Source organism: Oculina patagonica, chromosome 2 (assembly GCF_052425735.1).
Source record: "Oculina patagonica isolate OP01 chromosome 2, crgOcupat, whole genome shotgun sequence".
Classification (NCBI taxonomy): domain Eukaryota; kingdom Metazoa; phylum Cnidaria; class Anthozoa; order Scleractinia; family Oculinidae; genus Oculina; species Oculina patagonica.
The window spans coordinates 25,095,460-25,108,533 of NC_135759.1; the positions used below are offsets into that span (position 1 = coordinate 25,095,460).

The following is a 13,074-nucleotide window of genomic DNA, read 5'->3' on the forward strand; positions in this document are numbered from 1 at the left end:
GGAAATATTTCCTGGCGAGTTCTTGAACCAGGATTCACGAAGCAGTCCGAGGTTATTACTTACCCTGAGTGTTGTTCGAACGCAAAAGCCTATCGTTAGGAAACGATACTTGGACGGAATTTTGTGGAATGTGGCTCCTGGAATTGGTAAATCGTGAAGCTTGTTCAGTCCTGTAAAGTTCTTTACGAGCGTTAATGTCCAGTTTAAGAATTACCGAAGGCAGAGAAAGAAAGAAAAGAAAGAAGAAAACCTGGATAAGAGCTAAAGCAGACTCTAATCGGTACCCAGATGATCTTTTGGGGCGAATTAGACTACGATTTTCTCTACGAATATCGTATGCGACACCCTTACGCCATGACTGCAGCACGAATCGCGTCTAATTTTGGCATTATTGTTGCGATTTTATGACGTCAAAAGTGAAAATGTATGCGTGTTAATGGTCGTAGGTCATGGCGCAGAGTGTTGCATGCGATAATCGTAGGCAAAAATCATACCGCCTAAATCGTTGTTTCTGTAAAAGTTGTGGAAGTACAGCAAGGTTTTGAATGTTGAAAATATTTTTGCTGCCCGTTGTGAATAAAGTTACACTTTTCCAGAAAGTCCTTCACAACTTCGGTGCCCAGCAAATTTGCGGGCTCGGTGACTTCTAAGAAAAGGCACGTCGAAGTTCAAAATAAATTGTTCTCCTTATGATGCAGTGATCTCAAATTTATATTGTTCCGACATTTTACCCCAAGCCCCCCCCCCCCCCCAACCTCGTCCCCAGGGTCTTCTTCGACGTGACAGTGGCATGACAGTGAAAACGTGGGCGCCTGGGGATTGGGTCTCATCGGCTTGCCTCATACTTTCTCGTGAGGAAAGGAATGTCTTAGGTCTTGAGGGTAGGCATAAATAGATTGTGCTCGGCAACTTTTGAGCAACTTTTAGCGTTTTGAGCAACTTTTTGTAGTACCAGCAACCTAGGGCAACTTTTGCCTTCCTTGGCAATTTTGAGCAACAAATTGATATAAAACCGATCCAAACCATAAAAGGTCGTTTCATTTCGAAGGATTTTATTAAAACTGGTTTTATCAAAACTGTTTTTTTTTTTTTTTTTATTTTTATTTTTTTAATTTATTTTTAAATACAAGTGAGCAGCACACAGCATAACAATGACTTTTTGGCCTCTTTCAATATTGTAAGAATATTTAATGAAAATGTTTAAATGGCAACAAACAAACAAACACGTTTTGATTATTTATCTAAAACAATACGACTCTAGAGAGCAAGCAACTTTTCTAAATTTTGGTGGCAACTTTTTGATATTTGAGCAACTTTCGAGCAACTTTTGGGTATATTGTGAAGCAACTTTTCCTGAATTTACTAGCACAATCTATTCATGCCTACTTGAGGGGAACGGGCGACTGAGTAGATGTGATCGCTCTTTGGTAAAACAGAGTTCCAGTGCAAAGCGCGTGTCAACCTGGGCCACAAAAAAACTCGCGCATCGATCTTACATTTTTTTTTTTACCACGTGTGTCTCCGGGCTAACACGCAATTTCCGCGCGCCTTCAGACCGACTTCAGGAGCCCATTAGTAATGGGTTCCTGCCGACTTGGAACAAGTCTAGGGGAAATGGGAAGTGTTTGAATGATCAAAAAATATGATGTTCCTGCATTTTTAATATATAGATAAAGCAAAGAGAAGCTAGGTAGCAATTAATATTTAGCCTCGTTTCTCCACTGCAAACAAAAGGAAAACTTACTACCACCCATTTGGTTTTTCTGTCTGGAGTCCTCTTAGTAAAAATCATTCTCGTCCCCATAGCCCTTTCGTTTCTCTTAGCCGGCTTGGACGAGAAACGGAGGGCTCTGGGGACATAGGATTTTGAATTAATTCGAATTTTTTGATTGGCTGTTTGGAACAAAAAATTCCTAAACGGAAGTCAACATAACGACTCTCTCATACATTCTTTGAAACGCATGACGCAACGAAGACGGAAGCCAGAACTAGGACGGAACCGCCCCAGAGCCCTCGTTTTCTCGTGCCAAGGCCAGCCGGCTAAGAGAAACGAAAGGGCTATGGGGACGAGAATGAGTAAAAATCTGTCATACTAGTACTCAGATCCTTCGCGGCTATTGTTATCGCTCTGTTTGCTCAGACTTCGTTGCACGTTGAACTGAAAAGCTGTTACTTGGTAAGTTGTTTAGCTTCTTTCTTTCAGTTTCATTGATTATTTTAACTGTTCATTTATTGTGATTTATCATCCTTTGTTTCTGAACAATTTCTTTGTCCTTAAAAACTCACTTTCGTTCGCGGAACCTGCGAAAAATGTTGAATGCGTTAAATGTACAGTGTATCATTTTCCCTCGATTATGATCTGAAGCTACAATCAGTGACAAATTGTCGGAACACTGATACATTCATCGAGTCTTCTCCTGAGCCCACCTTTCGATGTTGCTTACAAACTGAAATTAACAATAAGAGTCATGACAAGCTCGGGGTTTCTACTTTAATTTAACAATAGAGTGTTTCTGTCGAGGAACTATTTAACATTAGACGGCAAGCCGAGGTTCTACAAAAGCCGGTAGAAACCGAGAGCGGCCCTGTGTTAGCCCCAGACCGACATAAACCAGAATCGCTAAAATTGATTATTGAAGGTGATTGATAATCAGCGAAGACTACGCGCGCGCTCCGAGAGCCCCGGACGAAGTGGCACCGGTAGCCATCAGAGCGGAACAATAGTAGGTCAGTGTGGTTATGCTAACGGCTGATAGTTGCCCCGCGGAAATTTGATGTTCCTAAAACAAACATTAGCCCGAGAAGCGAAGCTTCGAGGGCTTATATGCTAGTTTTAAGAACATCAAATTTCCAAGAGGCAACTATCAGACCGATAGTTCCAAGACAGAAACACTCTATTGTCTTTATTGTTCCCCAATAAAATTTTCTTCCGCGCGCACATACAAAAACGAGCATCGTAAATTATTTTTACTTTTCAGGATAAAAAACTCAATCAAAAGCCGAAATTTAACAAACGAAACAAAACCAAACAAGAAACCCACCAAATGCAGGGAATTTGGTTGGGTTTTTTCGTCTGCAGGCAAGCTTGTTTACAAAAAAATGCACGGGTGCGCTCGGGAGGGCACTATGGGCTGAAAGTGCTGATGGACTGATAGTGCCCTCCGGCGGACGGGCACTATCGCGTCATGTGTTCAATTTAAACCAATCAGAATTGGAGAAAATTTAGTGGTGAACTTTAACGACTGATAGTTGGCAAGGGAACTAGCTAATCTAGCTAATCTATTCAACAAAAGCTTCAGTAAAAGTGGTTTGTTTATTAATATTTTTTGTTTATGATTTTGGCAATTTCCCAAGGCAGTCTATCGTAAATTTGACTGTTCTTAGGTTTTTTGCCCAATAGTCACTGGGTCATGTTATAACTACTTTTCTACGAGGAGAAAAAAAGACAAGACAGGCAACTTGACAGCCAGCGGCCGTGACCTTGTCCAATTCAAGCTCGAACTGATGCCAAACCATCAAAATTCTTGCCTTGAAAACACCGGCATCTGATGGATTAGATATTTCTTCATTCCTATGCCAAATGAGAACTTAATTCTTTCAAAGTTCCCAGAGAGGAGCGATCCTGAGGTCACAAATGTAGCTTTCTCAACATGATCTGTACCAAACTCAGTGACCAAAGGAATTTGAAACAATGCCATTTGTTTGATGTTTGACAGATTTGTCAATTTTCTTTTGTTATTCACATGTTTCAAATTCCTTTGATCGCTGAGTTTGTTACAGATCATGTAGAGAAAGCTACCGTAAAGTTCCGTGTATAAGCCGCACCTTTTTCCTCTAATTTCAAGTCAAAAATCGAGGGTGCGGCTTATCTACGGAAACATCTCTGGTTGGAGTTCTCAAAGGCCTAATTAATATTCATAAAAAACTTCTCAAGACGTCATTGAATAAACATATAACAACCTGAAAACTTTGTTGTTGTTCACTACCATTTAGTTCCTCTGCAAAGCTGTTTGCAGTAAAGCCTGCCAGTCACTTTGAATCATGTCTTTCCGCTACGTGCGAGAAGGCACCAAGATAAACGCAAATACTCACAAGGCAAATGGCCGACCGCTTCGGTTTTTTATTGACCTTCACAGCAAATACATCTGCTGGATTAACAAAATCTTATTCTGCATGAAGTTTTTATCCTGTTGCGGGTAGCAGTTTCCAAGAATCTTGAAATAAAAACGTGGTTTCTTCCGACGGAAATGCCGCCATGTTTGTTTTTAATGCCCAGACTCCTCTCAACAATTCAGAGCTTGGCTACTAAGCATTCATTATTCGCGAACGATTCGAACGTATTACAAGTGTTTCAGGAGTGTTTAGAAGTGATAATCTCGAAAAAATGATCAAGAGAGCATCCAAGTTTAAGATATTGTGAACTCAAACTAAAAAGGAGGTATGACAAGTGAAATTTAGCTTTCGTAAGACTTAATTTATATTAAACATTGCAACAACCACCGTGTCAGTGTCTCGAAACTGTGCTTGTTTGCCCTTGATTGTTTACCAATAGAACTTCACTTGAACTTCAAACTTTATGGTCTGTCTATTTTTTTTTCCCCAAAATTTGAGCTTCCAAATCGGGGGTGCGGCTTATCTACGGATGCGGCTTATACACGGAACTTTACGGTACTTTTGAGAAAATGACTTCAAGTTGCCTGCCTTGTCTCCTTTTCTCCTTTTACCGGCCTTTGGCCGAACGTAACATAGGACCAAAACGCTTAAAATATGGCCCAGGAACGCAATAAACACCACACACGAGTTGATTAACATTTAATTCACCTTTATTAAAATAATTTGAACGAGATTCATTTAAAAATGTAATTTTCAGAGCTTTATTGATTACTCTGAGACTCACAGATTTCAACATATTTCTTTTGTTCGTCTTACTGAATGACTCTTAACCACGAACACATAGGGTGGTCTGCCTGTGGGGTGTGCAAGTAAAATTGCACTGAAATCACAAACAGACCTCTTTAGCTTCGTACCGGTATGTAAATTGCCCATTTCAGATCATGTAAACTATCCAGAGAGTTGTTCTTTTCTCTATCAGGAAATTATTCATTCATTTTCACGTGAATTTGGAGATTTAACTGTATATTGCCATCCCCATACTTGGGGGCTTGACTAAAATGTCAGGGCCCCAGGGTGGGGATGTTGAATGTTTTTTTAGGAGAAAATAAGATAAATGCATGTTGCTTGTGGCCATATTGGATTTAATTTATAAACCCATATTAATATTGGGTTTTAATTTTTTATCAACATTTAAATGAAACAATCAATTATCACTTAAAATATTCAGTGAGTATTGTGTGGCTTGAATTTGTTTGAAACTTGTAATACAGGATGTTATAATAGTTTGTTTGCCCCAGAATACACACATCATACAAGGAAAGACTTGGCCACAAATGATTCACAAGTACACAATTTAAGTGCAGAATTGCGTATGGTTTGATCCATTTTTGGGTATCAAGCCTTGAGGGAAGAGATTTAAATGAAAGACACCCTGAATATCCCTCTGTTTTCTCCTTCTAAGATGACCCCACTGATAGGTATATAATTTGCAATCATCTTGCACAAGGAATGAAATTAAGTTACTGGACATATACCATATATATATGATATAACATGCACCATATTTTTCTATCACCAGCTGTTAAGTTGGAAATCCTGTGAATACTTGCACATTTTTTAAGCTGGAAGATGGAGAGCATGCAAAAATCTTCTGTGGAGAACACCTGTAGAGGTGAACTGAACAAGAAGTGTTTAAATGAAGAGTTGTCTCCAGATGAACAAGTAAGACTGAAGCAGCAATTGTCTTCAAGGACAAAGGTCCGCAAGTCTTCTAGGTGTAAGAATCCATCAAACATTTCAGCAAGTTGCAAGAACACTAAAAGTGCTCAGAGTGATGGCCAAGATGCAGAACCTTCCTTAAGCCCTTCAAATACTGGAGAAAGTAATGAATCATACCCTGATAGGAAAATGGACACGGAAGAAAGGCCCTTTAAGTGCACTTATTGTGAAAAGTGCTTCACAAATCCAGAATATTTAAAGGTCCATGAAAGAATCCACACAGGAGAGAAACCTTACAAGTGTGGTGAGTGCGGAAAATGCTTCAGACAATCATCTAACCTGATGATTCACAAGAAAATCCATAGCTATGATAGACCTTACAAATGTACTCAGTGTGACAGTACTTTTAAGCGTTCCAGTGACGTAAAATATCACAAACTGAGGAAGCATGATGGAGCAGATAAACCATTTAAATGCAGTCATTGTGATATAGCATTCTTTGGTTCCAGTGAGCTGAAAGCTCATATGAGGATCCACACTGGTGAGAAGCCGTTTAAGTGCAAGCATTGTCCAAAGTCATTTCGAATAGCTGAGTATCTACGGTCCCACGAGAGAGTCCACAGTGGTGAAAAACCATTTGAATGCCCCCATTGTCACAAAACATTCAAAACACTTTTTGAACGAAAGGTTCATGTCAGAACACACACTGGTGAAAAACCTTACAAGTGTTCACAGTGTGATAAGTCATTTGCACAAGGACAGCAATTAAAGTCCCATGAAAGGATGCACAGTGGAAACAAGCCTTTCAAGTGCACACAATGTGATAAGTCCTTCAAATCATCAAGTCAGTTTATTATACATAACAGAACCCATACTGGGGAAAAACCATACAAATGCACTCAATGTGAAAAAATGTTTAAGTCATCGTGGGAGCTGAAGTCACATGTGCGAATGATTCACAGTGATGTAAGACCTTTCAAATGCACCTTGTGTGACCTCACCTTCAAGGCATCAAACGTTTTGAAAATCCACTTGCGGAGAATGCATACTAAAGAGAAACCTTTTAAATGCAATCACTGCGATCATTCATTTGCAGTGTCATCTGATCTGAAAGTCCATCAGAGGGTACATAAGGAAGACCCTTTTAAATGCTGTCATTGTGAACAGACTTTCAAACAAGAACGCCTCCTGAAAGCTCATGAGGAAGCCCATAACAGTGGCACACTGTTCCCATGTACTCTGTGTGGAAGGAAATTTACGAAGGCTTCTTATGTGAGGGAGCACATGAAGACCCATGAAAAGCCATTCCATTGTTGGCTGTGTGGAAAAGAATTTAGTCTGAAAAAGGTTTTGGCCATACACACAGACAAATGTGTCAACAGCTTGTTGAATGGAGCAGACTGAATATTGTGGCTAAACCTGATTTGAGGCAAGAAATTAAGTATTACTAAATTTGGTTTTCCTATTCCATAACATGTAGCTTAACTTTTTCCAAGGCAATTCTTGCATTTGTGTAAATGTATGGTATTTGCCATTGATAACATTATTTTTAAGACAGTAAAGCTCTCATGACCACTGTATAAACAGAACATTGTCTTTGACAATGGTAGTTTTTTTAGAAATAGTCTTTTGACTTATTGTACAGAATTATAGATGTATTAAGAGTTGAGAATGAGACTCATATAATACCAGAAACAAAAGGTGGGGGGTTAGCAAGATATCAAAATTTAAGTCGCCTACACTGTAGTGTTTAAGACTTACGTTTTGGCAGTGGTGGTTTGAATTTTGAACCTTAAGAGGTTTAAGCGGTTAAGAGGACAAAAGGTTTAAGCCTTTGAATACTGAGTGTTAATTGCTGACACTGAAGGTAGTAAATTTCTCTGCAATCCTGGTGTCCGGCACAGAAGAAATAACACAATAACAAAAAGTGAATTAATGAGAAAAAGTGAATTGAACTACTCATTAATTCTGGCCTTTCCAAGGTGAGTAGAATGCCAGTGGTGAGAGAAGGTGGGGGGGGGGGGGGCATGTAGGCTACATAGGGTATCTGTTGCAGAATAGGGAATGGTTTTTGAGGCTCTTAGTCCTTAAATATGACACCCTTTTGGCACTGTGATTCCAGTGTGTTTCTTAGATAAGGTTCCGGCTTAAGTTATTGTTGTTAAACTTTGAGCTAAATGAAAAAGATATTAAATACATAGTACTGTATTCGAACTAAAGTACATACAGTTGAAGTATTTACAAAGAGGTGTCTGACATATGTAGACTGCAGAGAGACTAAGAGTAACTGTTAGCATTATTGTGGGCTAAACGTAAACAGGCTTACTGGAGTGGTGCTATTCAGGCTAACTGGAGCAATATTTAGGCTAATTGGAGTGAACGTCTCCAAGTTTGCAGTCTGCAGTCTGCAAATGTCATAAAAATGTTTTGTTTTTATAAGTTTTGTCTTTGGCCATTTAAAAGGTATTCATTTTTGATTTTCTACCTTTAATGTAAATGGGGTCAGCATTTTAGAACTTTAGTGGCACACACCTATTCTAAATTGCCCCCCCCCCCCAATCCACTACTAGCAGAGGTTCCAAAATGTTTTGAAGTAGGTGTCAGCAACGTGTAGAGTAGGGGGCTGTGATGTGTGTGACTTGTTTGTCCTGAGCTGTTTGCTTTGACCAGAGTAACTGGCGGCATAAAATTTAAGTAGCCGGTGGAACTCCAGCAGTTGCTGGCTTGTTTTGTAAACCCTGCTATGTGAAAGAGAACACAGAGTTAAACAGATAACTGAAACCTTGGGAGAAAAGTATGACACATTTTAGCTACAGGAATTACATGTAGTTTGATAATTACAAAATTACAAATTAATATAAATTACAAAATTTAATGTTAAATAGGCAAATGTCTTTGGCTGGCGTTAGGTGCCTTTTTCTCAAGAATGATTAGAAGGGTCGCTTTCAAACGGAATGTATTGTGCACCAACTGGCAGCCATTTCACTGCCTATATATAAATGTCAGATTGATCTATAATTTTATTTATTTACGTATTTATTTATTACCATTGGCCTCCTTTGATTGCCAAAATCTCCTTTTTGTATGCGTACATAGTTATACAATCAGTTTGTTTTTCCAATAAGAAAGAGTAATTAAAAGTGATTGAAATCTTGGGTTTAGGGCTGTTATTTGATTGACTATCGAGGGGAGGGACAGGTCTAACACTTGATAACCACAAAGCATAGCGCGCCTTGATGCCCCGGGAGGAGTTCCTCGTTCAGCAGTTCGTTGACCTTCTCGACCCTTCTCCGGTGGCAACCGTCCGGTTCTTGGTGAGTTATCGATCTTTTGAGAGTCAATGCAATTTATTTTAGAGTACGTAGCATTTACATTACTGAATCTCGTATGCATTCGAGTCTAATTGCGCAAACGTTACTTGTGCTAGGTCGATGCAGAGCGCATGTTTGTTGGCTGAGTGATAGTTAGTAGACCATGTGCTTCTTCTGTGAACATCATCGAAGTGGGAAGACACTGGAAAGAGATTCTAGTTGATTGAGTATACGTAGCCTGTGTACAGCCGTTCCGCTTCCCTCAAGGAGCGGGACGGCTGTACACAGGCTAGAGTATACGTTGTATACCCTTGTCACCCTTCCATGTTTCTTTTAGAACCCGCAATGATGGCTAAATCAGTAAATGCCGTCTTGAACGATTGCGGACACAACATATAATTCTTGCACAACCCCTTTTTATAAATAGATCTTCAGCGGAACGTTTTTGACACTTTGAAAAACAAAATGCTCAGGAGGCACCATTCTTATTCCAGTGCATTTTATTCTGCCCTTCAGCCTTAAAAAAAGGTTGAATTTGACTTTGTTACAACCAATCAGACAATAGACAAAAAACACTGGGATATTACATGTATAAATTACCATTTAGAATTTGTTATTTATGAATTTTATCTGTTATTGGGTCAACTGTCGGACCGACAGGTTACCAACAGGCCACCGACAATAACAATGGGAGCAAAAGTGATTATACCTTATATTGGGTAAACTCAGTTACTTGATTGGCTATGGGGGAAAGGGGACAGGTCTAACTCAACACCCTAATAACCATAAAGCATTGCACGCTTAACTTGTGATAGCCGGGTGAATGTGTTGGTCCAGAAAATATCAAATATTCATGCCCCCACCATGGCAGGCTTTTTGGTTTAGAACCCCCTCCCCCCTCCACCCCTTTGAAAATTACATTTTAGCTTCATACTTTCTTTCAAAATATTTCGCTTTTGAGACCCCCTACCCCTCAGAATTTCCAATGACCTTCCATGGGGTGGGTATGCGGATATATTTTCTGGATGTGATAACAATGAGAGCAAAAAAATAGAACAGAACATACAGATTGCTCATACAATCGTAATCTTTTACGGTTGTGCGTTTTTGCTTTAGGGGCAATATATTGGGTTTGTTGACAATTTTCCTTCTTGAAAACACCATGGCTGATTTACCACAGTCTCCCTCAAACCTATCAAGGTGAGAACATGTTAAATAAAAAAGGATTTCAAGCTTTTTTTTTTTTTGAACCGCTGACTGGTAAGCTCAGTTCATAGTTCGCCGGACTGTTGTGCGGGAGGTCTCTGGTTCAACTCCCAGACCAACACTCAGGGTCTTAAAATAACTGAGGAGAACGTGCTGCCTTTTCAATGACATCTGCAAATGGTTAGTTGTTGTAGTCTTTTCGGATAAGGAAAATAAACCATAGGTCCTATCTCCTGCCTCTTCAGTGTTATATGGTCAGCAGAATGTTAAAGAATCCATACCCTTATCGCAAAGAATAAGGCGCAGAGTTTCCAGTGTCGTGGTCTGGTCTTGTTTCACGGGTTGGTGCTTCACATAGGGTTAACCTCATTGTGCCTTTCCCCCTTGGACAGAATTGTCCAAGAAAAATTACTATGATTACTATGATTTTTTATGAAAACTTAATTACTATATCTATTTGAATAAATGCCCCCTCTGAATAGGCATATATCACGAGAGCTGTCACCCTTGAATAAGCCCCACACTCACAGAAGAACAAAGCAGTGCAAAGAGGCTTACACCCTGATGCAACTACAGTCAACTCTCTCTAAGACATACACCTTTGCAACCAGCCGCAGCTGTCTGTCTTAGAGAGGTGTCTGCTCTGTAGAAGGTTGAGGTAACATGACACCAGTAATTCTGAGATAATAAAGCTAAACCTTTGCACAATGCAACAAACCTTTGCACAATGCAACAAGACTAAAAAATTTAGAGCTTCTATAAACTGTAATACTGTAAGTAGAGAACGACCTCTTTAGTGTCCTTATACGTAAGCAAAGAAGTAATCCGTTAAAGCATTATTGTTTAGGTTAGTAAGCTTGGTATACACGTTTCCTTAGGGCACTGACTCACTTTGCGAAGTTTGGAAGTATTTTCACTAACATGATAAAAAACACTTCTCAAGTGTCTGTTAATGATTTCAAAGTGCCCGTTGCCCGTCTTAGAGAGGTGTCCATCTTATAGGGAGTTTGGTTACAAAAAAATGACTGAAAAACGGCAGGGACAATCACCAGGTGTCCTTCTTATGGAGGTGTCTGTCTTATTGAGGTGTCCGTTAAGAGAGAGTTGGCTGTACACGACTCTGTCTCTGTATCTTGCCCAAGAACACAGCACAATGACCTCAGCCAGGGTTTTAAATCTGACCACTCAATACCAGGTCCAGTGCACTAATCATTAGACCACCACACTACCCACGTTAGTTGTTATTAATGATTTATTATGATTGTGTTAGATTTTTATTTGTATTTATATAAAAGTTTTGTTTGTCTAACAGTGATATTGAAAATTAAGTTTCTAGCAACTCTGCAAGTTATTCTATTATTTATATGGGCTGCCAATATGAAATCTATGATTTTTTTAATTCTTAAAGATACAACTTGAGAAATACCAGTGGCAGAACAACAAGTAGAGCTTGCACTGATATATCAGACGAGAAAGAAATGAAAGCAACATCCCCTGATCCCTTTTCACCAAAGGAACAAGGTAAACAAAGGTATGAATGCAGTAAGTGTAGAAAATCTTTCAAGACTCCATCAAAGCTGAAGAGACACACTGTAACACACTCTGGCGAGAAGCCGTTTGAGTGTAAACAATGTGGAAAGGCTTTTAAAAGACTTGATCACCTTCAGCTCCACAGCAAAATTCACACAAGTGAAAAAACCTTTAAATGCAGCCATTGTGAAAAGCTGTTTCTGACATCATCTCATTTGAAGAGACATGCTATGACACATACAAATGAGAGACGTTTTAGATGTCCTCAATGTGAGAAGTCTTTCAGGACAGCTGAATATGTGAAGATTCACGAAAGAAGCCACCTTGGGGAAAAGCCCTATGAATGTTCTCAATGCGACAAGGCGTTTAACTTGTTGCATCAACTTAAAGTTCATATCTGTAGAGTTCACACTATGTTGAAGGCTTACAGTTGTACATATTGTGAAAAAACTTTCAAAACACCATATGACTTAAAAATTCATGAGAGAAGCCACACAGGGGAGAAACCATTTACATGCACATTGTGCAAAAAGAGTTTTACAACAACAACTCAGCTTACAGTTCATACTAGATTTCACTCTGGAGAAAAACCATTTAAATGTTATTGCTGTGACAAGGCTTTTGCAATAATGACAGATTACAAAAACCACCTTCGTACCCACACTGGAGAAAAACCATTTAAATGCTTTTTTTGTGACAAGGCATTTAGCCAGTCAAGTAACTTGAAGAGACATATGGGTTCTTGTGTAATGAAACACTCTATAAAGTAAAGCTTGTTTAATTTTGCTGTTGTGTTGGGTTGCTTTGAGATTAAAATTTTTTTTTTTTTAAAAAAATATTTTATATTCTTAGAGCATTTTTACAGTGAGTGCATGTTGTAAAACAGAAAATATGTAACAATATGTGGCAGATACGGCTACATTGCATTTATTGATTTCAGTTTATCACCTGGCAGATGAAAAGAAAACGTTCCCTTGTCATTAATTCCTGTTGGGTATAGCGCCTTGCACAAGGTTTTTAACTGTGTAAAACTTGAACACAGCTGATCAGAGTAGTACTACTTTCTAAAGTTATGTTTGCATATTAAACATGAAATAATCTCATGAACCACGTTTAGATAACTGTCTTAATATATTTTCCCCACTAATGAACCACCCTAGAGTAAAAAAAATAATGTGTTCTTCCTGTCACATGT

General features: G+C 39.0%; 2 protein-coding genes across 2 annotated transcripts; both read left to right on the forward strand.

The window, feature by feature from the left end:
• Positions 1-2,127: 2,127 nt before the first annotated feature.
• Positions 2,128-9,000, forward strand: LOC144643711 (uncharacterized). Its single transcript, XM_078503042.1, has 2 exons — positions 2,128-2,176; positions 5,693-9,000. Exon 2 carries the CDS (start codon positions 5,743-5,745, stop codon positions 7,234-7,236), a length of 1,494 nt encoding a protein of 497 aa, XP_078359168.1. The 5' UTR covers positions 2,128-2,176; positions 5,693-5,742; the 3' UTR covers positions 7,237-9,000.
• Positions 9,001-9,083: 83 nt separating this feature from the next.
• Positions 9,084-12,995, forward strand: LOC144643728 (uncharacterized). Its single transcript, XM_078503068.1, has 3 exons — positions 9,084-9,146; positions 10,260-10,343; positions 11,758-12,995. Exons 2-3 carry the CDS (start codon positions 10,306-10,308, stop codon positions 12,647-12,649), a joined length of 930 nt encoding a protein of 309 aa, XP_078359194.1. The 5' UTR covers positions 9,084-9,146; positions 10,260-10,305; the 3' UTR covers positions 12,650-12,995.
• Positions 12,996-13,074: the final 79 nt, after the last annotated feature.

Excerpts from the sequence above, each read along its gene's own strand:
- LOC144643711 (XM_078503042.1), top strand. The coding sequence starts at position 5,743 with ATGGAGAGCATGCAAAAATCTTCTGTGGAGAACACCTGTAGAGGTGAA.
- LOC144643728 (XM_078503068.1), top strand. The coding sequence starts at position 10,306 with ATGGCTGATTTACCACAGTCTCCCTCAAACCTATCAAG. Across the intron at positions 10,344-11,757 it reads TCTCCCTCAAACCTATCAAG|ATACAACTTGAGAAATACCA; the intron begins GTGAGAACATGT and ends TAATTCTTAAAG.